Here is a 27,052-nt window from a genome sequence, read left to right as displayed (position 1 = left end):
CCATGTATCTGTACTGGGATGTACACATTACATGTAGATTCTGAGTGGCTGGCTAAGCTTACTAAGTAAATTACTTTCATACCACAGGACTCACATTCAAATCTTAGTAAAAATATAAGTAACAACCGGTCACAGAATTTTGAAGGTTGCTTGTGAATAAGATTAGATCCAATAAATGCTAAATGCCAGTTAAGCTTCAAGAATCAACATGACCAAGTGCTATCCCCAACTCCAATTGCTATCATGAAAATGTTAATCCTGAGAAAGAAGATACCAACTAAGAAGGGCTCCTGGTGGCTAACTGGGCTCAAATTTTAAAAAGGTAAAGAAAAAGAACACATATAACACAGAGCCTAGCAACCATTACTACACAGGGGCTTCTCATGCAAACTATACTCCAGGGAGAAGCCTATACTGAACTACCCACCTCTGCACTACTTGCCTGCATTGTATTTTTGCCATCTGAGCCAGCACTTACAAAGAAGTTCCTGAAATTCTGTTTCAGCCAACAGGATTGAGGCTTTCCCCATTCAATCAGAGCTGAGCAGCTATAGTCCCTTCAACTTCTTCACCAAATAGTAAGAGTGGCTCTATCTTGACCAATCAGGACAGTACCTTTGGGATCAAACTTCCAGGATTTTGAGTACTCATTTTCACAAAGATGGACCAATCAGGGACTAGGAGTGGGGACTTATGTCTATACAAGTCAGCCTTCTGGCTCTGGGAGTGTACTTTCCCCCCTTTCCACTGAAGACTGAAGACTGTGTTTCCAAGACTGAGCTGAAACCCTAAAGGTATCCTTCTGGAGCAGAACAGGGGAGGCCAGAGCAGACAGCACAGCACAGAGTAGACCAGCAAGGAGAGGAGCTGTCTAGCCGAAGAGGGGCCTGGCCCCAGGGCTGCCTAGCAGGTATTCTATGCTGTATTACAATTGAGCTGTTTTGCACCGAATAAAGTTTCTTTCTTCACTGCACCCCAAACTGAGGATTCCTGTTGGTGTTGGTGTTGAATTGGCACCAACGACTTTAGGTTAACAAGAATAATTGGGAAGTAGTTGTTAAAAGAGTAGTAAGAATTACTTTCAAAGCTTGTTCGGCACTACATACTAAGAGCCAGAAAATGTTCACTTGTTGGGCCAACTGGGAGAATAAAATGATGTATCACTTGATGCTGACCCAGTATTTTTACTTCAGAAATTAATCCTAAAGGTTATCCTAAATGAAAAACTGTTTTTATATACAAAGATGTTTACTGTTGTTACTTTACTTATGTTGGAAAAGCAACCTAATGACTAACAAGAATGGTTAGGTGAAGCAAGGTCAATTTTAGATATACACATGTACAGGAAAAAAGGAATAGAAGTAAATACACCCCAAAAAGTAATCCTGGGGAAAACAGTAAGAATAAAATGCTATACAAAAGTTGGCAGTTATGTCCCAAAAGGTAGGTAATAATTTTATTAAATATACATTCCCCCAAAAAAGGGAATCAAAGTAAGGAAAAGTGACTGTCTTACCTGAAATCGTCCTGTCTTAAAAACACCAGTTCCTGAACTAGTTGCTGTAACTTGTGACACTGGAACAAATAAATGGAGTAGGAAAATAAATTAGCATCTTTAGTTAGCTTCTTTTCCCTTTGGCCAGAAATTTGACAAAAGAAAACTACATGTCAGATGAGGAAAGTTATTAAGAGGCAAGGAAAGTTTCCTTACCTTCTTTTCCCTTTAGGCTTTGTTCAACAAGGGGAAAGTTACTGTTTGCTCTCCTACAAGATCCCTTTAGTATAAAAGATTATGTTGGTTGGGAAAAATTGTCCAAGACTGAAAATTTACCATTGACCTTCTACCTTTACTTGTACAGGTGTATGTTGATATGATATTGTTTGAAGAAGTAAGTCACCTACAGAAATCCCTCTTATCCACTGGTTCACTTTCAGTGGTTTCAGTTACCCATGGTAATTCCAAGTAGAGAGAGAGAGGACATTCAAATAACTTTTATTACAGTATATTGGTAGAGTTGCTCTATTTTTTATTAGTCATTGCTGTGAGTCTCTAACTGTGCCTAATTAAAAAATTTAAACTTTATCATAGGTATGTATGTACTAAAAAAAAAACATAGTATAAATATAGGGTTCTGCATTATTGGAGGTTTCAGACATCCACTGGGGGTCTTGGAATGTATTCTCCACTGGAAAGGGGTAAGTACTGTATAACCAAAGCAGCTTAACTATAATATTAAGAGAGACTATAAAAACTGAAGTTAACAGGCACATATACTGTTACTCATACTCTAAGATATAAATAAATGAAGGGAACAACGAGATTTTTACCTAGGATATTATGACCCATTTTTAAAATGAAAACCAGCTATGGCGAATTAGTTAGGCAACACTTAGGCAAAATCCTAGAACAAGACAGTAAAGGTGTTAGAATCACTGGTAAAAGTAGTTCTGAGTTACTTTGAAGGCATCTATGTCCTCTCTAGGGACAACCACTTGTTTGATTTTCTTTCCAGAGATAATGGAGAATCTATACTAGCATTTTCCTTATTTTATACAACCAGGAGAACACTGACTGTAATATTTTCATTAAATGATATAACTTAGATATCATTCTTCATCAATGTCTCATTCTTTTTAATGGATGCATAGTTTTGTACTGTATGCATGAAACATCTAGATATGAATTTTTAAATGTACATTTTAACCATGCTTCTACTGTTGAACACTAAGTTATTCAAACTTCTTACAATTATAAAAATGCTCTAATAAATATTTTCCTTTAGGTATGTGGAATAAATCCCAAAGAATGGAAATGCTGAATCATTTCCACTTAAAACTTTAATAGACATTACTAAATTTATCTCCATAGAGACTGTACCAAGTCATCGGTGGCTATCAAACTTCTGAATTTACCAATGAGAAATGAGAAATGCTATAACTTGCAGTTTTACTTTCCATTTCTGTTATCATAAAGGAAGTTAAGTATTTTCATGTCTAAGTTTCTTTTTTCTGTATCTTTTAATTTTTGGTCCATGCTGAATTTATAAAACTCTTTATATTAGCAAAGTACCCCTTTTTGTGATATGAATACATGAACACATACATTTCCCGGTTTTTCATTTATCTTTGCACCTACTGGCATGTTTTTTCCATGTAGAAAGATTTAAATCTGTTACTGCCTCCAGGCTGGGTATTAAACATAACAACACCTTTCTCCATATGAATCAGCAAGCTACAATGTATGGACCAAATTCAACCCACTGCTTGTTTTTGTAAATAAGTTTTATTAGAACATAGACACTCACTCACGTACGCATTGTCTATTGATGCTTTTAGACTACAGTGGAGATCTGAGTACTTGTGTCAGACTGTATGGCTGACACAGCCTGAAATGTTTACTTTCTGGCCTTGTACAGAAAAAATTTGTTCATCCTGCTCTAGTTTAAAAAAAAAAAAAAAAAAAGAATATTCTTTTTATATCTTCTCATAGTCCCATTTTATGATACCATTTCCCATCTTTGATCCATTTGGAATTTATTTTGGTCTAAGGCTAGCAATCTATCCTTGTTTTTTTCCAGGTGGCTGGATGTCCAGTTGTTGCAAACCATTTAATGAAATATTCCATCACTTACTCTGTGATTTGAAAGGCTAACTTTTTCATATTATACATTCCCTTTTAATTTCTCCATTTTTAGACTTTATAATTTGTTCCAGTGATTTTCAAGTCACTTATTTTAAAAAGAGAGGCAATTCCCTTGAAAATATTTTGCAGTTTTAAGTGAAATTTAGCATTTAAGAAAGACAGGAAGAAGAGCATTTAGGCAACCTTAACAGTTATACAGGAAGTATATTTGTATCAGGTGGTACTGAGAATGAATATATTATAAAAAGGGAAAATTAATAATAAGCATGAGCTATACAAAAATCACACGGCATTAGGTATAGCTCACATTTAAGTATTTTCACTTTTAAATTTGATTCTGAAGGAAAAGGCAACAAAAAAATAGAACTTTTAAATTTCCTAGGTTCTATGGGACTGATGATTTAGGTGTAGAGACTCACTATAAAACTTTAGAACAGCAGTAACTGATGTGAACTTATGACTAAGCACATGATGATAAAAGTCCTAATAAAATATGTAAGTTGCTAATATAAATAATTTTTGCAAAATTAAGTTGGAACTATGCCTTCTTAAAGAGATTATATTTTATGGGCATGCCAACATTAAAGACTCCAAAAATAGATAAAAATAATATTTAAACTGATTAATTGATATCTTACATTTGTATTTCTACCATCCATGCTATTCAAGTTTATCTCTATCTCTATATATTGTGTCACAAAAGCCAATACCAGTAAATTAACTTTTATATATATGCATGATTTTCCTTGTGTCTCTTAGCAAAAATCTAGCCTAGCTAATAACAAGGGCTTTTATGCTAAGAAACTACCACTACCCCTTGCATTGTTCCCTCTTGGAAAAAAAAAAAGAGTAAAAGATTCATTAATTTGCTACTATTACATGCTCTTGGATATTAGTATCAATGGTCCTTGGTCATGACGCACATAAAAATGTGCTTTAAAGTAGTCTCAAGTACAGCTACTTAAGAATGTGTCTTTGAAATAGTACCCTTTAACATCAAATATAGGGAAGTTTGGAAGTGGTAATCTAAGAGGAAGAAGATGCTTCTCACCATCCTTCGGAGGCTGTGCTCCTGCTTCTGTAACTGCTGTTGGAGCCACCACGGACACAGGCTGCAAAACACACACACAGATACCACAAAATCTTTTAGCTTCAGCCACTCTTAAACTTTTGTCCTGCTACCTTTCTTCTGGCCTTTATAAAGGGCAGACAGAAAGATAGTATGTGTGAAGAAACACATCTGAGGAAGTTTTCTTTATTTTTAACAGCCTAAAAATAAGCCTCATGTAAAGAAAGACAGATTTTAAAGAAGAAATTGAGTCTTAACCCTTCTATACTGCTTTTTCTTCTCATAGTGTACTTTTGAGTATATCTTCAATAATCATGGAAAAACTAGTTTTAATCAGAACATTATTGTGTCACACACCTAGGAAGAAGTTAGAACTTTAAAGTACAGTTTCCTCCAAATCTTTTCCAGTTACACAACTGAATCAGTGTTAATTTTTCATTAACCAGTCTCATTTCTGTTGGCTGGAACAAGCAAAGACTTAATAGGTATTAATGGTCTAGTAATATATTATGGTTATGAAAAGATTTCATCAAGATTTTCAAAACTTACACCCACCACAGATGTCACCGCAGCTGTCTCTGGACTAAGTGCTCTTCTCAACTGAGCATCAAGACCTTCCAGAGGTTGCTGAGACTGAATGAAAATGACCACAGTAATTATAGGTTCTGGCATATTCAGAGTCTCTATAAATATCCCATTAATATAGAACATACTGTTTTACGCTTTAGATTGACCTATAACTTTTACACTTTGCTACAATCTAAACATACATCTATCTTAGCTTCTATCAACCTATTCTTCTTTAGCCTTTACTTATGCTTTTCCCTGTCTATATGCAAGCACTACCCCTTACCCTCACCCTTCCACGTCTTATTGCTGTTTCTCATCACACTTAAAGCCCTCTTAGAAATTTGAGCCCTGGCTGGTGTGGCTTGGTGGACTGAGCATCAGCGTACGAACCAAAGGGTCACTGGTTCAATTCCCAGTCAGGGCACATGCTTGGGTTGCAGGCCAGGTTCCCCAGTGAGGGATGTGTGAGAGGCAACTAACTACACACTGATGTTTCTCTCTCTCTCTTTTTCCCTCCCGTCCCCTTTATCTAAAAAAATAAATAAATAAAATCTTAAAAAGAAAAAGAAATTTGAATATATGTTTTTGAGAAAATAGATTTAAAACTCCTCATTTACAGAGTTCCACAATGCATTTTTTTTCAAACCTTAGTGGCTGACAGTGGGTTCTCTTCTGGAGTTATTCATTATGGAGAGTTCATTACATTAGGTTTTACTGTATATTTGGGATTAAAGTAGTAGAGATAAATTCAGACTTCTCAAATTAGCAATTTACTATATTTTTATATATGATTCTAAAACTAAATTTTTTTTCTTTAGTTTTAAAATTTTCTAATTTAGTTTTAATGTTTACTAGCTTGACCCATGCAGAAACTTTTTATGGTTACAATGGATGCATAATGAATACTTCCTATGGGAATTCAACTGTATATGTGGGGTGGCAGGGAAGGGTGGGGAAGGGAAAATGTATTTAAAAACTGCAGGCATTTCTGACCACCATTATATCCAATGGGCAGAAATGAGTGTGAGATAGGAATCTCACATTCATGTCACTGGTCTCAGCTCCTCTATGATGAATCTCATGTTACTGAGCTGTGTGACTTTTGTATTTAAAGACAAATATACGAGGGAGAATTTCCAAGAAAATGAAATTAGCTTCTAGAGGGCAGGCCCCTTGTAGTACAGGTTTTCCCCATTAGGAGGGTGTTCTGGGAACCCATTTGTATCAGTGCACCAGCTGGCGTTGTTGTGAGAGGCTGTGTTTGGCCTCAGTGAATTTTTTTGAAGACCCTTTCAATGCATTTGCCCATTTAACGATAGGTGATTTACGAGTCCACCTGCGCACACTGCACTGAGACAGTTTTTGACCAAAGAAGGCATGACCCCTGTGCCCTACTCTCTCCCTATTCACCTGATCTCACCCCAAGTGACAATTTTTTGATTCCCTGGATGAAAAGTCGTCAAAGGGAAATTTTTTGCCGATGTGAAAGAGGTGAAACAAAAAATGGCAGAAGCACTAAAAGGCATCAAAATCAACAAGTTCAAAAACTGTTTTGAGCCGTAGAAAAATGTCTCAATAGATGTGTTGCTTCAAATGGAGAGTACTTTGAAGGTGACTGAAGTTGAAACATGTAAGAATACACAATTTTTAATAACTAAGTTCCGTTTTTTTGTCCCCCCCACCCCATATCTTTCATGAAACATCACCCTTTTACATACCTATATCTAAGCCAGTTACTTAATTAGGGGGTCATTACAAGAAATGTCAAATTCAAGAAAAAACTGGTTGCACTGAACTCATAGAAAAAGGGTATTATCAATTAGTATGGTACCCTTTCCTAAGGAACTTTCAAAGTTACTTTTGTTTACATGTAATTCTTTACTTCCATGATGATCTAGAATGAATTAACTCATACTTAAGATGCAATTTCACTATTCTATGAAAGTGTGATTAAGAGAAGTTATATTTGTCTGGCAAAATGTCAACTTGGCTATTTTCTTCCTTTGTAAGATACAAAAAAATATTAAATGTTTTCTAGATTACTTGAAGCAACATTATAAACAAAAATAATGCAAAGTTTCTCACTTTAAATAGGGCTTGGGTCAGTTAGCTTTACTGTTAAAAGAGAAGCTGTTACAAAGTCAAAACCAAATAGAAGTCAGAAGCCAAGATCCCACTGTGGAGAATTTAAATAAACTTTGTGAAAGAAAAAGAATAGGGTTACAAGAAGAAATCAGCCAAGTCTTGGGGCACCTGAGTGAGTGATGGTCCTGGAAAAGGTGACTGCTGCTCACTGGATGGAATACCAGCTGGAAGTTCAGTACCCAATGGCAGCACCTACAGACAATGAAGGGAAATTCAAGTCCATGAGACACTAAGAGTAAAGACTGCATACTGGAGAACAAATCAACGAATTCAAATGCAGAAGCCTAAGAATAAATGTATCTAGTTAAGGCATATTTGTCACCTGGGTTACACTCTGGTATATGTATTAAATAAAGGACCTTATAACCATGATGCTACTATAGGGGTTACTAAGACATACCAATAAAATGAATAATAAAATTTAGTAAGAGGTTATTTTCCTGTGAAAATGGAGAGAACAAAGGCTGTGTAGACATGAGAGGCAGAGTCCAGATATTTGTGAACCAATGACTTAGTTCAATTAGGCTTTTCCAAAAATAAACAAGACTTTTCTGAGAAAACAAAACAGTTCAGAAATAACCAAGGTGCAGGTGTGATAACAAAAAGCGTCGGAAATCCAATGTTATCAAGCAATTTTTTTTTTTTTTTTTTTTTTGCCTGAGGGAAGCCTCTACATTACCCTACTGTGAAAAGAATCTCCCATCAATGGCAATGCATAACCACAGCAGAAAAATAGTAAAGCCTTGTTACTGGAGAAGATCAGAGATTGAAAGATGGCAGAATGAGAGAAATCCACTATGACAGAATTAGAGAACTCATTCTAGTTATTTTATTCCTAGGATTAGATTCTTTTCTCATCCTATGTATCAAATTTATCAACAACTTCCAATTTTTTATAGACCCCATATTGTACATCTGTGGAATCTAAATAAAGCAGAAAATTTGCTTCATTCTCATTGAAACAAAGATTATGAACTGCTGTTACCATATATAATTGCCAGCAGAAGCATTAAACTCTCTTCTGGGATACAGATTCCTTCGGTTTGGACCATTTAGGAATAAATGCTGGTAATTTTATTGTATTTGTAATGCTTGGCCTGATTATTATAAATTCTTAGAAAATCATGCAGTATAACTAACCCAAAAATCCTGCCATATTTCAAAAGGAAAAATGTCTCATGTTCAATGTACATATATCTTATAATCAACCCCAATCAATTTATTTAATAAATAGCAAGTGCCTACTATCAGCCAGGCATTTTTATAAATTCATTTGTAATTTACAAGGCTGAGTTGAAAAACTGCAATTAGAATGAAAAAGTAATTATATTTATCAAATTACTTCAGAACAAAATCTTACTGGAGCCTTAGTTAAAGGTGGCTTTGATGGAACGGTTCCAGGTTTCACTCCTGCTGTAGTGCTGACTGGGGCAGAAACTTGCCCAGGTGTGACCACTGGTATAATGGGCACACCAGTTGTTCCCAATGGCAAACTAGTTGGTGGTAAGCAAGTACTTGTAGTTGAAGTCATGAGTTTGCTGGGTGCAACAGCAGTGGTTGGGATGCCTGGTGTGATATTGGTCTCTACTACTAGTGATGTCTCCAATGAGACAGAGGCATGTTGAGTTCCAGATGAGCTGTGTTCACTAAAGAGAGACCGCAGCTTTTCTTCCAGAGTCTTTATGTCATCAATGCCAGCTTTAGGTTGTTGTGTATCAGCATCTATTTCAGGACAGTGTGTATGAGGCTGGTTGGGAAGCAAAGCTGGCTGAGGCTGACTATGAATTAGTGTCTGCTGTACAGCAGGCACATTGGCAACGGGCTGTATCAAGGGTGGGACACTAGGTATGGGGGGTAATAAAGGTGTAGAAGTAGGTCCTGCTGCTTGGGAAAGGCCAGGAGTAGAAGCTATAGCTGAGGGGGTGACCAAAGGATGCACCCCACCAGGTAGAGAAATCGAACTAGATACTAGTGCTCCAGGGGAAGAAGAGGAAGATGATGCAGAGAGGGATAAAGCCAATCCAGTTGTACTGCTATGAGATGTTTTATCAAGTGAGTGTGCACTAACCACCACTGTTTCAGCTAGAGTAGGAGCAGAGGTGCTGCTGCTAAGCTGAAGAGATGGCTGTGAAGCTATGCTTGGGAATGGAGTGGTGGCAGAAATTGAGGTTAATGTGGCTGCCCCTGTAGTACTGCCTGCTGACTGCTGAGATAATACAGGTGAAGGTTTAGCCTCCGGGGCAGCAGCACTGTACACTGCAGAGGCTGAAGTTGTTGAAACTGGTATAGAGGGGAAAGTGCCTATACTAGAAACAGTGATTCCAGATAGGGGAGCCTGAACTGACTGGGATGTTGCTGATGTTGAGGCAACAGTAGGTATTGTGATGCTTGAAACCACGCTGGAAAGTACTGGTGATTCAGACACAGGTGGTATAGGGAGACCACCTGAAGTTACACCTGTGCAGATGGCAATCCCTTTTTCAGTGGGCACTTTAATCTCAGATTGAACTACTGATTTGGAAATGTCATTAAGAGGACAGCTAGTTACAGGAACTGATGCTGAAGGTGTGGTTCCTGCTGTGGTTGGGACTCCAGCTATGCTACCCATGGACGGAGGCACTACTGGAAATGTTGGTCCTGTATGACTAAAGTTAGGAGGTGCTGTATTGGGTCCTTCTGTCATCTGGGCATTTTTAAGTTCAGAAAAGGCCTGCTGTAGACTAAGGGATGAAGCAGAGTGAGACAAATTCATTCCAGCAGCATGAGACGTAGAGGTGGCAACTGCAAAGGAAAATAAAAAATTCAGAATCAGTCCATTTTAAAAGGGTGAATTCAAAAGATTGTCCTAACAATCTATATTTGGATTACTACCAATGTGACATACCAACAAGGTTTAAAACCTCTCCCAAGGAAATGACAAGCTCTAAAACAGCAAAGTAGTTTGATCAAAATATAAGATAGCGTGTACATGAAGTAACCTCACAGCACATACAATAGTACTAAATGGAGAAACAAACACATACTACTAAATCCACACAGTGTCTATCACAGGGGCTGTATCTAGCTATGGTTCTCCTTTTTGGCTCTTTTTCTTTAATCTTCTCTCTTCATCACCTACTTCCTTCTTTCTCCATATGTTTCTCTGTTGGTTAGAATCCCAATTTTTCTACTCTTCTTTATTGTCTATGTCTTCATTTGAACTACTGCTAGATGCCCAAGCTTCCCATACAGCAGACATGCTGCAGAATTTATAAAGTATGCGGTAGAAGCAATTCCTTACCCGTATCTGATAGTTCACTGGTGAAAATTTTTGACTCTCGTAATCGACTTTCTGGCACAGGACTTACTATAAACCGTCTTCCAGCAGAATGAACAACTTGAGTTAAAGAACTGGTAGAAATGCCTGGTTTAAGAGAAATAAACCACTTAATTGCACTATTTATTTATATGTATACTGCCATTGACATCAATCTTCAAGATTTCATTATTAGCACACTTCTTTGGTCAAAGCTAAGAGAAAACATGGAAAGAAAAGAAATTCACCTATTTGCTGTGGCATGGAAGATGCGGGAAGTGGTTGTTTGAATTCTCCTTCCAATTTCTACAACAAATAAAAGTAATTCAATTCATTTTCAAATGCAAACTTAATTAGGCAAAGCAAAGTGCCACAGGCAAAGAGAATATGTATGTTTGATTATCTCAGAGGAGTAACAATATCACTGGACATTTTGCATGGCAAATTTAGCACTACAGTAATATTTTAAATAAACAAACCTTCACTAAGGGAATGGTGAACCTACTTGAGAACCTGAAAAGCCATAGTCATCCTTTCCCTGTAGACTCTCCAATCCCTGGTCACCCTCGGGTTCCACAGTGACATCCTCACTGAGCATTTCATCAGCTTTTTCAATAATTTCCCGTACTTGATCCACAAAAGATTCTCTCTCTATTGCTAGGATAAAGTCATTGTTCACCTGTAAAAGAAATGTGATGTCAGTCTGATTAATAAAATGTTTCTCAAGCTTTAAGTCATTCAATGACCAATTTTATGACTTCTGCCCTATTTGAATACCACCTATATTTTTATTTACTTGATATGAAAGTTAGTTCTTTAATACCTAGTGAGACGTGTCCTAGACAAAACATCCTAAATCACAGGTTTAGTGTACTAGCTATATTCACACTGAATCAAATGTGTAACTGTCAAAATAGATTCCAAAATACTGCGTATTTACCTAGGGCACTGGATATTTAAATCAAGTACTAAGGCAAAATTGGAACTCCAAACGCAGACATACCATAATTGTTGCTATTTCCTCAGGGTTGTCGCCATCTAAATCAAATTTAAATGTAACCATTTTCCGATTGTGAGTCTCTAATTGACATTCTACTACCCGGTCTCCTTTATTTGAAACCTAAAACAGAAAAAAGAAGTGGTACTTCGTTATCTCAGAAGACATATTCACCTCAATTACTGAATTTGAGAAAGTTAAAGCAGATTATCACTTGAACTTAAGCCTGATGTTACCACTATTCCTGTCACTGGTACTCTGCTTCTTAAACTGGTAGCAAGAAAACCTTAAGAAAATAATCAGCCTTTGAGATACATACTCATCTTCCACTGAAGAGTCTGGAAGAAATGTAAAGTTTTTGTTTTACAAACTAAAATGGTTCTTTCTCTAAAAGGTTCATAGAAATATGGAATTGAACAGTATCATTTGAGTGATTAGAATAGCCTAAAGTCTCATCAATACACCTAAGCATTAGAAATATATCAATAAGACTTCCAGTCAAGAAGGAGGCCTAGGTAGCCATGCTTCGCCTCCTCAAGCAACCACAGAGAGAATTACAACTAAACCTTGAAACAAATAACACCCAGAACTATCAAAAAATTGAAGTGCACGGTAGCCTGACAACTAAGGATTTAAAGAAGCCACATCATCCATGACGGGCCATGCTACAAAGACAGGGAGTAAAAGCAGCTCTACCTAATACATAGAAACAAACACAGGGAAGCTGCCAATTGACGGGACAAAGAAATATGGCCCAAATGAGAGAACAGAATAAAACCCCAGAAGAACTAAACAAAACAGAGATAAGCAATCTGTCAGATGCAGAGTTCAAAATACTGGTGATCAGGATGCTCAAAGAATTCATTGAGTACGGTTTAAAAAAAAAAAAAAAAAAAGGAAGGAAGGTTACACTAAGTGAAATAAAGAAAAATCTACAGGGAACCAAGAGTGAAGGGGAGGAAGCCAACATTCAAAAATTCAAAACAATGATTTGGAACAGAAGGAACAAATAAGCATTCAACTAGGACAGCAAGAAGAAACAAGAATTCAAAAAAAATTAGGATAGTATAAGAAGCCTCTCAGACATCTCCAAATGTACCAACATCCGAATCATAGGGGTGCCAGAAGGAGGAGAGGAAGGATGAGAAATTGAAAACTTATTTGAAAAATAAAAAAAAAGTGAAAGTAAACTTTCCTAATTTGGCAAAGGAAATAGACATAAAAACCCAGGAAGCACAGAGAGTGCCAAACAAGATGGACCCAAAGAGGAGCACACCAAGATACATCATAATTAAAATGCCAAAGGTTAAAGAGAGAATCTTAAAAGTAGCAAGAGAAAAGCAAAGAGTTACCTAAAAAGAAGCTCCCATAAGAGTATCAGCTGATTTCTCAAAACAAACCTTGTAGGCAAGAAGGGACTGGCCAGAAATATTCAAAGTCATGAAAAGTAAGGACCTAGAACCTAGATTACTCTACCCAGCAAAGCTATCCTTTAGAATATGACAGATGAATACTTCCCAGACTAGGTAAAGCTAAAGGAGTTCATCATCACCAAGTCAGTACTACATGAAATGTTAAAGGACTTAAAAATTTAAGAAAAAGAAGACCAAAACCTTGAACAGTAAAATGACAACTCACAACTATCAACAACTGAACCTAAAAAACAAAAGCAAACAAACAAAGCGAACAACTAGAACAGGAACAGAATTACAGAAATGGAGATCACATGGAGGGGGTGGGGAGAGAAAGAGGGAAAAGGTACAGCGAGTAAGAGGCATAATTGGTAGGTAAAAAATAGACAGGGGGAGATTAAGAATAGTGTAGGAAATGTAGAAGCCAAAGAACTTGTATGTATGACCCATGGATACGAACTAAGGCGAGGGGAATGCTGGAGGGAGGGGGGTACAGGGGGGAGGGATATAAAGTTGAGAAGAAAAATGGGACAACCGTAATAGCATAGTCAAAAAAAAAATTTAAATTAATTTTTTAAAAACTAAGCAAACAACCATACCAGGAACAGAACATAGATATTGAGATCATTTGGAGGGTTATCAGCTGGGAAGGGGAAGGGGGGGAGAAGGAACAAAAAGGTGCAGGGATTAAGAAGCATAATTAGTAGGTACAAAATAGACAGGGTGGTGTTAAAATAGTATAAGAAATGGAGAAGCCAAAGAACTTACATGCCCAACCCATGAACATGAACTAAGGGGCAGGGGCATTGTTGGAGGGAAGAGGGGTACCAGGCGGAGGGGAGCACAGGGAGAAAAATTGGAACTGTAATAGCATAATCAATAAAACATTTCTAAAAAAGAAATATTTAAATAATATTAACTATATGAATCCCACAAATTATCAATACTTACATTTAAAATTCTCAATTTTGGGCGTGAAGTCTTTTCATGACGAGAGCGACTTCTTACAGATTTTCGATAATGCCGTTTTGTAGTTCTCCCTTCATGCCTTCCACTGGATGATGGGACATTCTCATTGCCATCACTCATACCCGAAGCAACATCTGAATGTGCACTTCAAAAGAAAGTTCAGTTTACAGTGTGAGATTTAAGGTTTGATATTTTGAAGTTTCATGCCATCCTACAAGGATAGAGAATTTTACTTTTACATACCTGTCTATAGAAGAGACCACAGTGGCAGGCTGGGTAGGTTGTGGCTGTGCTACTGGAACTGGCTCTGGAGGAGCAATCTGAGAGACTCCCTGAGTACTCTGTGAATAAAAAGAATAATTCAAATCTTGGTAGTAATAGAATTTATTTATTATTCACTATTCCAAAAAACTACTCGTTTTTTTCTTATTCCCCATCCCTCCAAGTCCTAGAAGCACTAAATTTACCAGTAATTCTTAATACTCAGCATCTAGAGACCATGGTCTTAAAATTCCAAAGGAAGTTTCTAAAGCTAGTCTCTGATATAGACTGCATGGTGTGATATCAGCCAACATAGTTGCTATGTAGTGAGAAACTACAATTTGCCATGCAGCCAGCATCTTACCAGAAGTGTGCAATAGGGCAGGCAGAGCAAAGTGCAAAGATGGTTCAGATCTTTCTCCTAGTAGGGCAAAAATGATTACTGGGAGCACAGCAGGATAAGATATCCTTACGACCGCCAATGGCAAGAATTTGTGAAAGGAGAAGAATAATGGCTAAAGTACTAGCTAGAGAAGTGAAGTGCTAATAGGGTTAATCTTCTCCAAGGCACACTCACTTCCCAACAGAACAGCCAGTGGCAACAAGGCCCCCACATTGGCATTTCATTCTGCTGTAAGAAAAAGTCATTCAGAAGTTAGTTTGAAATTGTCTTCAAAGTTCTAAACCAGGGAATCTCTGTTTCTCCTTTGTAATTTTTATCCCATTATATTTATGTTTTGGATATGAACATGCAGAAATTCCATTTACCTCCAGAGCTGCTTGCTGGGAGGATGTAGTGGGGGCTTGTGCTAAACTCACTGCTGGTTGGGACACTTGAACCTGTCCTCCTATACTGCCCACAGGAACTAAAAGATTTGATTCCATATAAGGCTGCACCACTGTAGGAAAGTAACTTGGTGTAGCTAATGCTTCTGTGGGCATGGGAGGGGATAAGACTGTAGAAGGGATGCAAACAGAAGCCACGCTGGAAGAGGGAGGAATATTTGAATCTCCTGGGTATTGTGGTGGCAGTCGAGATGGGAAGCCCTGTGATAGAAATGAGGAAGGTGAGTTAGTGCAGGTCAGGTCATCAAATTAGCAAAACAGCAAGACATGCCAAAAAAAGAAAATAAAGAATGCACACAGCAAAGAAGAATAGTAGTAGCCCAATCTTTTTCTAATAATTTAAAGAAGACTTAAATTTGATTCTTGAAATGAAATGGTAGACTGATTGCAATTTAGGGAACAGAACTCTACAAGTTTACTTTAAATTGCTAGGTTTTTCCTCCTAGAGATTATTTAAATAGGAATAGACCTAAGTCCTTTTAGAAAAATATCTGCTTTCTAGCCAATCTTAAGCGGGCAGATGCAAAAACTGTTCAAGGTGTTAGTCATTCCAGTCATATCATGACTTGCTAGTCTTCTAAATCGAAACCCTGAAGTTTTTTATTGATACCATGTTGGCTACTCCATTTATTCTTTTTATTAGAAAAGCAGCCTGATATACTTTTTAGTAGCCATATTTAGGATTCAAGTAGCTTACTCTGAGTTTTAAGAGAAATATTTATCTCCCAAGAGGTGTCATGAGAAAAATGGAAATGAATCATTAGACATCATTACGCTATCCTTTCTCAGAATTTCACTATTTTCACTTCTCTAGGTGAGATCAGCAACTATCGTTATTGCTAGTTATTCTGATATTCAATTACTAGATTTTCAAGTCCTTGATGGTTTACTATTAGAACCAAACCCTCTGGTGCCCTCTTTTTGGTAGCCAACACAATACCTGGTACAGAACATCTCCAGAGGGAAGTGGAACCTCAGCAGCTTGTCCAAGGTTAGCTGGTATTCCCATGGACTGAACTGCTGGCTGCAGGAGCTGTGGGTGAACCTGACTTGGCAGCTGAGTCACAGGCTGCAGAAGGGTTGGAAGCTGACTAGAAGCCACAGTTGATCCCCCTGGGATCGCAGCTGCTGTAGCCGATGAAGCCAAGGTGAGCAGAGGCTGATTAATGCCAGCTGCAATTGTGATGGGAAGGGTTGAGAAGCCTGTCTGAGCCACAGACACATGAGGAGCAGATATAGGAATTTGAGAGACAGGGTACTGAGGGAGTAAGGAAGTAGGGAGTGGCTGTCCCATAGGAAGGAAATGAGCACCAGAATGGACTGGAACAACTGAGGGTTGTGTTGCAACTGGGATCTGAGGTTCGCCTTGGATAGTTGGTACTGGCTGGGAAACTGGAAGCTGAGAAGGTAAAGAACAACAAAACAGACAGATTTAAAAAAAAAAAAAAAAAAAGGCAAGGCAACCAAAGCAAGATTAGCCAAAAAGAATGAAAATTTAAAAAATGAAACCCTGAATACATTAGTGTAAGTTAACATGCCACATAAAAATAGGGAAAAGACAGCAGGATACAAATAGGCTGACAGACTGTTCCAAATCTTTGTAGGAAAGTTTGCTAATGCTTCATTGTTCAACAACAAAAAGTGGGCCCCTTCACAGGCGAGGTTTTTTAAATAGGTTTTGTTGAAATATATTTCCCAGACCATAATTCATTTTCATGTTTGCTGTCACTAAATCTATGACTACTATTATAATAGTTACCAAAATTCAAATACATTTCTTTCTTTCTTCCCAATGGAATTAGATTTTATCCATATTGCCTGTAACACAGACCTATAAAAGTAAGTATAATTACCGTATTTCACTGATTCTAGGATGCAATCATCCCTCACCACCACCTTGTCATTTTAACATTTGTGAACCTGAGATACATCTTATAATTAATGGTGTGCCAGTACTCAGTGATACATAACATAATGGTGTGTTTTACAACTGATAGTATCTCAGAGCAATAACAGTATGGCAGAAACAACACACTGTGAGAAAATAGAAGCACAACAAGCCCCAGTGTTAAAGATGAAAACAGGGCACTCAGAAAAGCATACCTTTATCTAATAGGGCAATTTTCAAGTGATTGGAAGACATCTTAGAAAAAACACCATTCCATATAAGGAGTTTTTATGACTTACTGTCAGCAGAGGCAATGAGGGACAAAACAATGCATAAATCTCCATGAAAATATAGCATAGCTATAGACCTGGATACTGGATATAGCTGATGCAATTCTTGATAATGTCATAGGTTCAGTTACCAAAGCACATTTATTAATTCATTAGTTCTAATTCTTGTCAAATTGATTTTAGACTAATAAACCTAAAAGTTAGACTTTTTTAGATTGTCACTGCTGTCAGTATGTATCCATTTACATTAAGCAATGCATATACAAAAAAGGAGCAATTTTTCACTTCATTTTTGCAAAGAAAAATAACCAACTTCGGTATTTCACCATTAGAGAAGGTACAAAGCCTATCCATAAGAAAGGACAGATTGTGTGGAGTTCCCTTTTAACCTACTTGTAGAAATTAAGTATTTACCTGTTTTCCAGCTGATACTTGAGGCAAGACCTGTGGAGCTTGAGGTTGACTCACTGGCTGTACAGTAGTAGCCTCACTAGAGACTGATGTCTGTGGAAGTGAATACTGCACTGTCTGCTGAGGGGCTGTCTGCTGTATTCCCTGCTGCTGAGAACAAATTATATAATTGGTCAGTTTTATTTCAAGTCATTAATAGCATGTTTTTGACAAAGTACGTTTGCCTAAGTCTTTCAGTGTTTGTAAATAATAATAATTTTAGTAATCAACACATACACAAACTCAAATTCATCAATTCCCCTTTATATTTCTCTTTTCCTCTGGTGTTTTTTATTTGTGATGGTACCACCAAGAACCAATGTTTCAAAACGTGAGTCACCACTGGTCCTTCACCCAACATTCCCTCTTGCCCCAAGAGCAGGTCATTTAAAAAGTTCTTTAGATATCATATCCAAATAGGTCCTCCCTCTGCCCACCCAATTTTCCTATTTCTTGGTATCAACTCTCACTTTGGTTCTCTATTAATATTAATCCAATGCCCTGCTTCAATCTTTTTCCATTAATCTATTTTACAAACTATATAATTAATTTGCATGAAAAATAGCTCTGATTATAGCTCTAAAATAAGTGAGAAAGGCATTGTATTTGGAATTTTAGCTTTATCATTTACTAGCTGTAATACCTTGGAGATTGTTCATTTTAATGCCAAAATGACATGCCCTTCTTTGAAAATAAGGACACTGTCGTTCAAATCAAAGCAGGACAAAGAGAATGACATTTGGGAATCAAACCATGTGCTGGACACTCTGGTGTAACACACCTGAACTTAATGCTGATACATAATTGTACCCAAATCCTAAAATTTATAATAAATTAATGGCTCCCTTTTGCATAACAAAAATCTGACCTTCATAGGGGGCTCTCAAGACTTTCTAATACCTATAACTAACTTAAAAATTTTAATACATAAATACCTGTTTATGTATAAACATAAAATATTTGTTTTTATGTTTTATATATTTATGTTTTAAAAATAAAATAAATATTTTAACCACTATATCAGACTATAAAGTTAAAGTAATAATACCCCAACCTCATTTTTCAGTGGCAACCACTATTAGTAGTTTGGTGCAACACGTTTATGAAATTATTTTGCATGTATAAATGGTCATTTACACATAAGTACATTTTAGGTATTTTGTTTTCTTTGTTAAAGCAAAAACATGCCCATTATATAAATACTGTTCTCTAACATGTTTTCATTTCACTTATCAATGGCATCAATGTCCTAATGATGAATATTCTGGTTATTTTTTTACCAAAATTAAACCACCAGTGGTCATGTTCATTTTATTCTTAATTATTTCTGATAATGTAGTCTTAAAAAATATTTTATGTATTTAGTTTTAGAGAGATGGGAAGGGAGGGAGAAAAAGAGGGAGAGAAACACTGATGTGCGAGAGATACCTCAATCGGTTGGCTATCTCACGCCCCCAACTGGGGGACCTGGCCCCCAACCCAGGCATGTGCCCTGATAGGGAATCAAACCAGAGATCTTTCATTTTGCAGGCCGGCACTCAATCCACTTAGCCACACCAGCCAGGACAATTGTATTCTTATTTTAACTTAAAAAAAATAAGGAACAAATAGCTGCCAAGTTATTTAAAATTCATTTTCAGCAACTAAGATATAGCATATGTGTAACAACTACAACAAAACTCTGAATGTAAGAAAATTTCCCCAGTTTCCCACTGAAAAGAACAATGAAAAACTGGGAAACTTTTTGGTCAACTTGCCTATACTTAAGCTTTAAGGAATTTACATGAAAATACCTAAAATTATCTAAGGCATTAATTTACATACATAATTAAGATTATATTATCTAAGGCATTAATTTACATACATAATTAAGATTGTATATTACATAAATATAGTAATTTAGAAATACCACTTCCCCTTCCATCATTAAAACTTCACATATAATATATCAGTGTCTTTATGTTTAGTGGAGCAATATACCACAGTGTTCTGGAGCCTAATATAACACTTTCCTTCTGTGTCTTGAAGTAAAATTTGCAGGGAGAGTTGATTTTTTTTTTTTTGTCATTGTCATATAGATTTATATGCATGTTATCTTTGTGTTAACTCCTTAAAGTAAATAAGTTGTTTACAATGACATAAAAACCTTGAATAGTGAAGGTTTCACTTGTAATAGCCATTCTCCTAAGAACCAAATCTATGTTTAATTTCCTGACTTTTATTTTAAAATCAATTCTGTCAGATGTTGTCTGTAAACATTTCCAACCACATATATTATTTTTAAGGTCCTTCCTTATATTTGTTCTCACCAGTTTTATTCACTAATAATTTTTGGTTATTGTTCATAATAAAGGACACTGAGAGACCTGTGATATGAAAGCATGATAAAAGCTTTAATGTATGGCGATTCCCTTCTTTACTAAGAGAAAAGGATAAATTTGAGAAGAAACCCCAACTTATATTTGGGCATATGATTCTCTCTCTCTCTCTGTCTCTCCACCCAACCCCAAGCCCCATGAATGAGGAACAATGCTTACATCAAGATTTGGACACAACTGGCTCATTCCTTTTCTTTTTCTTTTAGCTGAGAATAACCTCTATTTTTATATCTGAAACTTAACTCATAATCAGAGTCTAGTTCAAATGGTATCTTTTTCACAAAGCATTCCTGATATCCCCCTCCCTGCTAGGAAGTGAGGTAATATCTTTCCTTTCATGACATAATTGGGTAGCAGTTAAATGGTGAGTTGTACAGTCGGACTACTTGGATTAAATTCTGTGTCTACCTCTTATAAGCTGTATAAGCTTGGGTAAATCACTCAGCTTCTAAGGATTTCATGTCAGCTTTCCCATGTAATGATAGTGCCTACACTTACAGGGTTCAATAAGGATTAAATAAAAATACAGGTTAGTGTTTTGTACATTGTATATGATGTTGGCTATTATCCTTACTTGTTTTATAGGAGTTGACATATATGGTCCATCTTGGGCCTCAGGGCCGAGCCTTTGGCTCTTCAGAGCATGAACTCAATTAGGAAAAAAACTGCTTAATTAGCTGAGTGGGGATGCGTGTGTGTGTGTGTGTGTGTGTGTGTGTGTGTGAGAGAGAGAGAGAGAGAGAACAGTCAAAGAGGAATAGTTTTATACGCATAACCCTTCACTCTTTGTTTAAAATAATTGAGAGCCATGCATGCCAATTGTACCTTAGAGCATTTAGGGAGAAGTGGCTCCCTTTGGGTAGGCCAGCAGTATATATGTTGACTATTTTTGGTGTACAATCACACTGGCTGATAATCAATACATCAGCCAACAAGGTACTGTTTAGCACAGTATCTTGGCACCAGCTTTGCTCATGAAACCAGTTCAAACCAGCCTATCCTGACTGTGTACTATCTGTTGGATAGGGGTAATAGGTTAAAAAAAATATTCATGAACTTCAATTGAACAGAAAATAAGAAACACCTAAAGACTCCACATGTGACCTATAGAAGAAATGATTAAGTAGTGTAGCTCATGAGCTTTCTGTGGAAACAAAGTTTTCTAGCAGGAAGAAGAAACTCTTTTTGGTACCTCATTGAGATACAGCACACCAGTAGAAGGGACAATAAAAAACATGAAAAAAGTAATCCCTTAAATTCATCATATTTCAAAAACCCATGAAACAAAGTAATTTTAGCCAAAGTACATTTCTTGACTCACTCTAATAAAATCAGAGACATAGTTTCATAAGGGGTTGGGACCTGACCATTGTAAAACAAAAATTACATCTAAAAATAGGCTCTATCCATATAGTACATGAGGTTTACAATCTTTCTTTTTTATTTATGGAAGCCCCATAGCTAAAATAAATAAATGTAGCTTCGTGGGTACCTGCAGTCCCTACAGAACTTTAATATAGAAGAAAGAACACTATTCTAGAAATCTTGAATTCTGCCTAGTAATTTTTAGATCTATCCACTTATAGGCTCTATGACCCCGGAAAAATTAAATACTCTAGACCACATATACTTGGCTCAATTTCATGACTCTATTTAAATATTATGTTCTATTTAAAATAGGTCAGAGCCCTGGCTGGTATAGCTCAGTGGATTGAGTGTGGACTGGGAACCAAAGGGTCACTGGTTCGATTCACAGTCAGGGTACATGCCTGGGTTTCGGGCCAGGTCCCCAGGACGGGGTGCGTGAGAGGCAACCACACACTGATGTTTCTCTCCTTCTCTTCCCCTCTCTCTAAAAATGAATAAATGAAATCTTTTAAAAAATAAATAAATAAAAGTAAATAAAATCGGTCACAAAATAAGTTATCTAAAAAATCATGAACAAAAATTAATTTTGTTTGTAGTGTTAGACAGCCAGTTAGTCATATTTTTTCCCTGAAGAGTCAACTACCTAATTCTTTTAATCTGACACTTATGGAATTATCCTCCATTACTCCTGCATACTTTTTTCACCACCGAACTCAATGACGCTGTTTTATTGTCTTCATTATTTGATACTAAGTATGTACATATGTGTGCTGAAATATAAGAAGAATTTTATATTTCTTCTTGTCTTGGCAGGAGCAAGACAAAGCATTATAATTCCCAGCCCTTAAATTCTATAAGACAGAGGTGTTGATCACAAGGTTAAGTGTATGTATAATAACCAAGCTAATCTTTTACAAGAAACATCTGATCTTAAACTAGTATCTTATGTCTACATGATCACATACTGGACCAAAAGCAGGCAATTTGTAATAAGAGTTAAAAGACTTGTTATTAATTTTTTAAATTAATAGAAACAGAAGCCAATTTATAATTTTGTGATTCAAAAACACTTCATAGGCAACTACCAATGAAATAGCTCACCGAAGTTTTTATGACACATGTAGTAATTGTAAATTTTAAAGTTAATAAATATTCCACTGTGCCAAAAAGCATTATTTCTATGCAAATAATTAACTAATATCAGCGATGAACTATAAACAGTTGATTTAGAATTACCAGTGTTACTGTTAAGCACAACAGCATTGTACTGAACTGGTGAGTTCCTTGAATCTTTGGGAACAAACTCTCCAAATCAGAAGTTTAAAAACAAATTTTTAAGTTTCTGAAGTAGTTGTTCTTGGGCTTTCATCCAGTGCTTTTTAGCATAAAGTCTGATATTCAATCCCACAAATTAGAAATAATTTGAAAGGAATGTAGTGTCATTAGAGTCCAGTACAATGAAAGCAATGACAAAATGCTCATAAAAGAACAAGTCATAAATGTAAGGAGAAACAAAATTGATATTCTTCGTATTATTAAGTTATGTACAGAATTACCTGTTTAAGGCAGGTAAATTATATCAGTAACAGTGATTCTTTTAAACTTTAATCTAAGTCTAATCTAGTAAATTGTTCAAAAATACATTAACAGATTTTCTAAAATGTTACTGAACACAATACATGTTATGTCTCTTGATTTCCTTTCAAAAATTTAGCAAGCCATTTACATCAGAAATCTAATTCAAGAAAGATGTAAAACAGTGTACTGGCTACAGCTAATCCATAAATGTAGCAATTGAATTATTCTCACCTGCTGAGAATGCTGTATGGGTTGGGAAGATGAAACCCCTGTTATACTACTTGAGGATGGCTGACCCTGGCTCTGCCCCTGCACCTGAAGGAAAGAAGTAAATACAACAAATTAGATAAGCCCTAAAGTAAGTGTACAGAGGGGTCAGGCTTTTGCAATAAATATTAAGATCCTCAGAGTTTGCTGAGTAAGATGAAACATTAGCTTGATAAAGTATATATAGAAGAGACCGTTGGGGCATCTTTTATAAGAAAAGGTTAGAGAAGAATATTTTCTTACCCCGTGCAAAACTGCCGATAGTTAAAACCTAATCTACCACTTCTGCTCAGGCTATAATTTCAGCACAAATGTAAGATTCATAATAAAATTATTGACAATAATCAGGAGGAAAAGTAATAAGACTATCAATGTAGGAAAAAAATCTCTATGTGAACAATTAAAGAAAAAAGGGTATTTGATAATGCTAATTTGGTTCCTTTTACTATTTCTTGTAGTGCCATGATGACTTTTATTAAAATTATGTAAAACATCTGTTATCAGTAACTGCCTAGAGTAAGTTGTCAACCAGGGGCAATTTTGCCCTCACCTCAGGGGACATTTGGCAGTATCTGGAGACATTTGAGTTTGTTGCAACTGGGGGACGTGACTGCTACTGGCATCTAGTAGAAAGAGGCCAGGATGCTGTTAAATCATGTGCAGAACAGCTACCCAAAATAAATCCAAACATCAATGGTTTTGCATGAGAAAACATGACCTACAAAAGTCTTAAGTTAAAATAACAGAATGTGAAAATGAATGCAGGACTTTACATAGGTAAGTTAAGAAAAGAAAAAGGCCAACCTTTGCTGTTCCATTTCAGTTAAGAGAGGTTTCTTTGAAGATACATGGATATGACATGACATTTCACTGCATCTTAACCACTATAAGTATTCATCCTTTCTGCAATGTGTCTGTAAATTAACTACCTGATATTTGAAATTTTATTTTGGAAAGTTTAAAGAATGGCTGGCAATGCATTAAGATTTACAGTATGGGCTGACAGCCAGTGTAATGATATGAGTATACTGCATACCCATGCAGTATCATTTTCAAGTTTCTGGATCTTTTTGCTCCTTGGTACTATTCTAAGTAACTGATACTTTATGCCCACATAGGAAGAAAGTAAGAAGAATATATAGTACTTTATAGAACAGTGGACTATATAGAAGATCCAAACAAGGTCTTAAATATATAATTGTAGTCTCCTACACAGATTTTATAAGACTTATACATTTGACAAAATGTATAAACAATACATGAAACAGTTAATACTGACTCCACTTCTTGAATTATATTATGTCCATTACTTGGTCTTTACTTGCAAGAATGCATAAGCTCATAAACATAGGTAACAAAATTCAAATTTGTTGATGTAAACACTAGGACCTGAGATATCTAATGTCCCTTAGCTTACAACATATTATCACAAATTCTTAAAACAAATTAAAAAACCCCAACCACCCACACTAGATTCTAACTTAGTTGCTAAAGATAATTAGTTTTATGGATTAACATTTTATTTGGACATATAGTGACTTATTTAACTGACATCTCTTTAAAAAGGCATCTTCATTTTGTTAAAACAAATTCCTAAGATGTTTCCTTTCTGTCTTTTAAAATCCTCCCACGCTAATGAAAATTCTGTGCATCGTAAATAATAATAATAAAAAGGTATCCTATTTTTTTAAACTGGCCATGTTTATTTCTAGGGAGAAAGAAATATTTCACATTAGTACTTGTAAATAATCATGCTAAGTCAACCTCACATTACAGACATTTGCATTTTCACTACTAATTTTAAATATTCTACATATGGATAGAAGTAACTGCTTTTGACAACTGACTAAAATTCTAGTTTTTGTGTTCTTTTCCAAAGGTTTGTATTTAGTAGGTAAATTACACAGCTTCTCCCTCTTATTCTGGTCTTAAATACAGTAGTTTATAATACCCCCAAATGGAGAAACTCTATTAATTAAATAATATTCCTCATAAATGGAAAGGAGGGATAGAAAACTTAAATGTAATGGTGCATAGTAGGGTAGTTTAAAAGAATAGTGGAACTTTTCCTATAACCTGTGGATGGAGTGCAGATCCTCCTGAAGAAAATGAGGCAGATAAAACCTGCTGAGATGTGGTTCCTTGGGGGAAACAGAAGAAAAGTGGGGATTCTTGTAACAATGTCTGAGGCAGACGGATAAAGGGTAATGAGACGTCAGAGCCAAAAGGTGCAGCTGCTCCCCCTGTAGGGGGAGGTGATTGAAAATCACTGGGGTCTGAAGAAGTAATTTGTGAGGAATCACTGGAATACTCTGGGCTTCCTATTGGCCAGTTCTGTCCGATAGGCTCTACCACAGACACGGTCAATTCTGGGGAATGATAATTATGCTGTTCTTCAGTCACAGGCTGCAGGCGGCCATGTAATCCAACTGATGGAGGAGGTAGTTCTTCCTGATTCAAGTCCACTGCAACCTGTCGATTTCGGTAAACACGCTGAGGCAAAACTCCCCCTCCTTCTCCTGAAGAGGAGCTTGGAGTGTGAACATGAAATTCAAATACACAATTGCTTCTGCTCTCATTGTTATGAGTTAACACAGCAGGCGCAGAATGAGGAACAAAGACAGGGTGAAATTTCAAATGTGCAGCATCTGTACTGATAGGTGCAGAAATACTAGAGAGGGGAGATCCTGGACTCAATCCAGAATCTAATCTTAAATTCTGAAGGTGTCCTACCAAGAAAGCCTGTCCAGATGGAAATTCAAAGACAGAACTTGAGGTAGGACCCCCTTGTACTGGCTTCTGTTCAGGTATCTGTTTCATAGGACTTGACAGTACTGGTGAGTTGTATGGAATACCCTCATACTGTTCTGCCACCTGGGCCTGGTACTGTACCCCAGCTACACACAATGCTTCCTGAGGAATAATATAGTGAGCTTCTTCTGTAAGTACTAGTCCAGGTCTATAGTCACTGTAAACTTGAGGTGTTTCAAACATAGACTTGACCTGTATCTCACATGGCTCTCCAGTAATTCTACTGGTTGTAGTACCCAGCATAACTACGGCCTCTGGTGTCCAGTTAGTTGGGCTGCCACCAGGTGGTAGATGATTTTGGCCAACAGTCCTCAGCAGGGGTTGGAAGTGGTGAGTTTGGGCTTCCAGGAAGGAGGTGCTCTTACGCCGCTGAGAAATGGCCACCTTCGGTGGACAGGTGGGAGGTGGTGAAAAAGAAACTGGACGTTCATGAATAGTTGGGAAAAATATCTGTGATTCTGGGTATGTTGGGGTCCCCCCACACGGATGCACCATGGACTGAGGCTGTATCAACATGAATAAGACAGGTAATTCATACATTCATATGTGAAATTACATTTGACATGCACAACTGGGTAGCTCTGTGTAACCCTATTAAATGGTTACACCAAATTTATAATTAATAAAGAAATAACAATACTTGTAGAAATTATGTGCATAGTAAAAATCCATTAAATACATCCAGGGTCCATCAAATTATATTCTGTGGGACTCTGATTGAGATACACACTGCTTTTCCACAACTTCCCTTTCTCAAAGGCAATGGAAGAATTTAACTTTCTAAGTGATTATTCTATTTTACCCACAATTAATAT

The 27,052-nt window shown here is 36.6% G+C and overlaps 1 protein-coding gene across 15 annotated transcripts in view; it reads right to left on the bottom strand.

Moving 5' to 3' along the window:
• Window positions 1-27,052, bottom strand: part of WNK1 (WNK lysine deficient protein kinase 1) — a 144,781-nt gene that overhangs the window by 13,678 nt on the left and 104,051 nt on the right. For 2 of the 15 annotated variants that reach the window (XM_045196995.3, XM_045197371.3), the window contains 15 exons: window positions 23,391-23,474; window positions 17,800-17,946; window positions 16,148-16,606; window positions 15,130-15,408; window positions 14,344-14,441; window positions 14,083-14,245; window positions 11,726-11,842; window positions 11,228-11,401; window positions 10,971-11,028; window positions 10,708-10,830; window positions 8,770-10,208; window positions 7,536-7,619; window positions 5,262-5,345; window positions 4,695-4,755; window positions 1,517-1,575 (listed from right to left, as the gene is read on the bottom strand). In XM_045196995.3, the coding sequence (XP_045052930.1) occupies window positions 1,517-1,575; window positions 4,695-4,755; window positions 5,262-5,345; window positions 7,536-7,619; window positions 8,770-10,208; window positions 10,708-10,830; window positions 10,971-11,028; window positions 11,228-11,401; window positions 11,726-11,842; window positions 14,083-14,245; window positions 14,344-14,441; window positions 15,130-15,408; window positions 16,148-16,606; window positions 17,800-17,946; window positions 23,391-23,474 (3,429 nt within the window). Of the gene's footprint in view, window positions 1-1,516; window positions 1,576-4,694; window positions 4,756-5,261; window positions 5,346-7,535; window positions 7,620-8,769; window positions 10,209-10,707; window positions 10,831-10,970; window positions 11,029-11,227; window positions 11,402-11,725; window positions 11,843-14,082; window positions 14,246-14,343; window positions 14,442-15,129; window positions 15,409-16,147; window positions 16,607-17,799; window positions 17,947-23,390; window positions 23,475-25,502; window positions 26,742-27,052 lie in introns of all 15 variants that reach the window. The other 13 variants (XM_024566994.3, XM_045197408.3, XM_024567251.3 and 10 more) reach the window with 12 other exon arrangements.

Source organism: Desmodus rotundus, chromosome 3, assembly GCF_022682495.2.
Source record: "Desmodus rotundus isolate HL8 chromosome 3, HLdesRot8A.1, whole genome shotgun sequence".
Taxonomy (NCBI): domain Eukaryota; kingdom Metazoa; phylum Chordata; class Mammalia; order Chiroptera; family Phyllostomidae; genus Desmodus; species Desmodus rotundus.
This window is presented reverse-complemented; position numbering and strand designations above follow the sequence as displayed.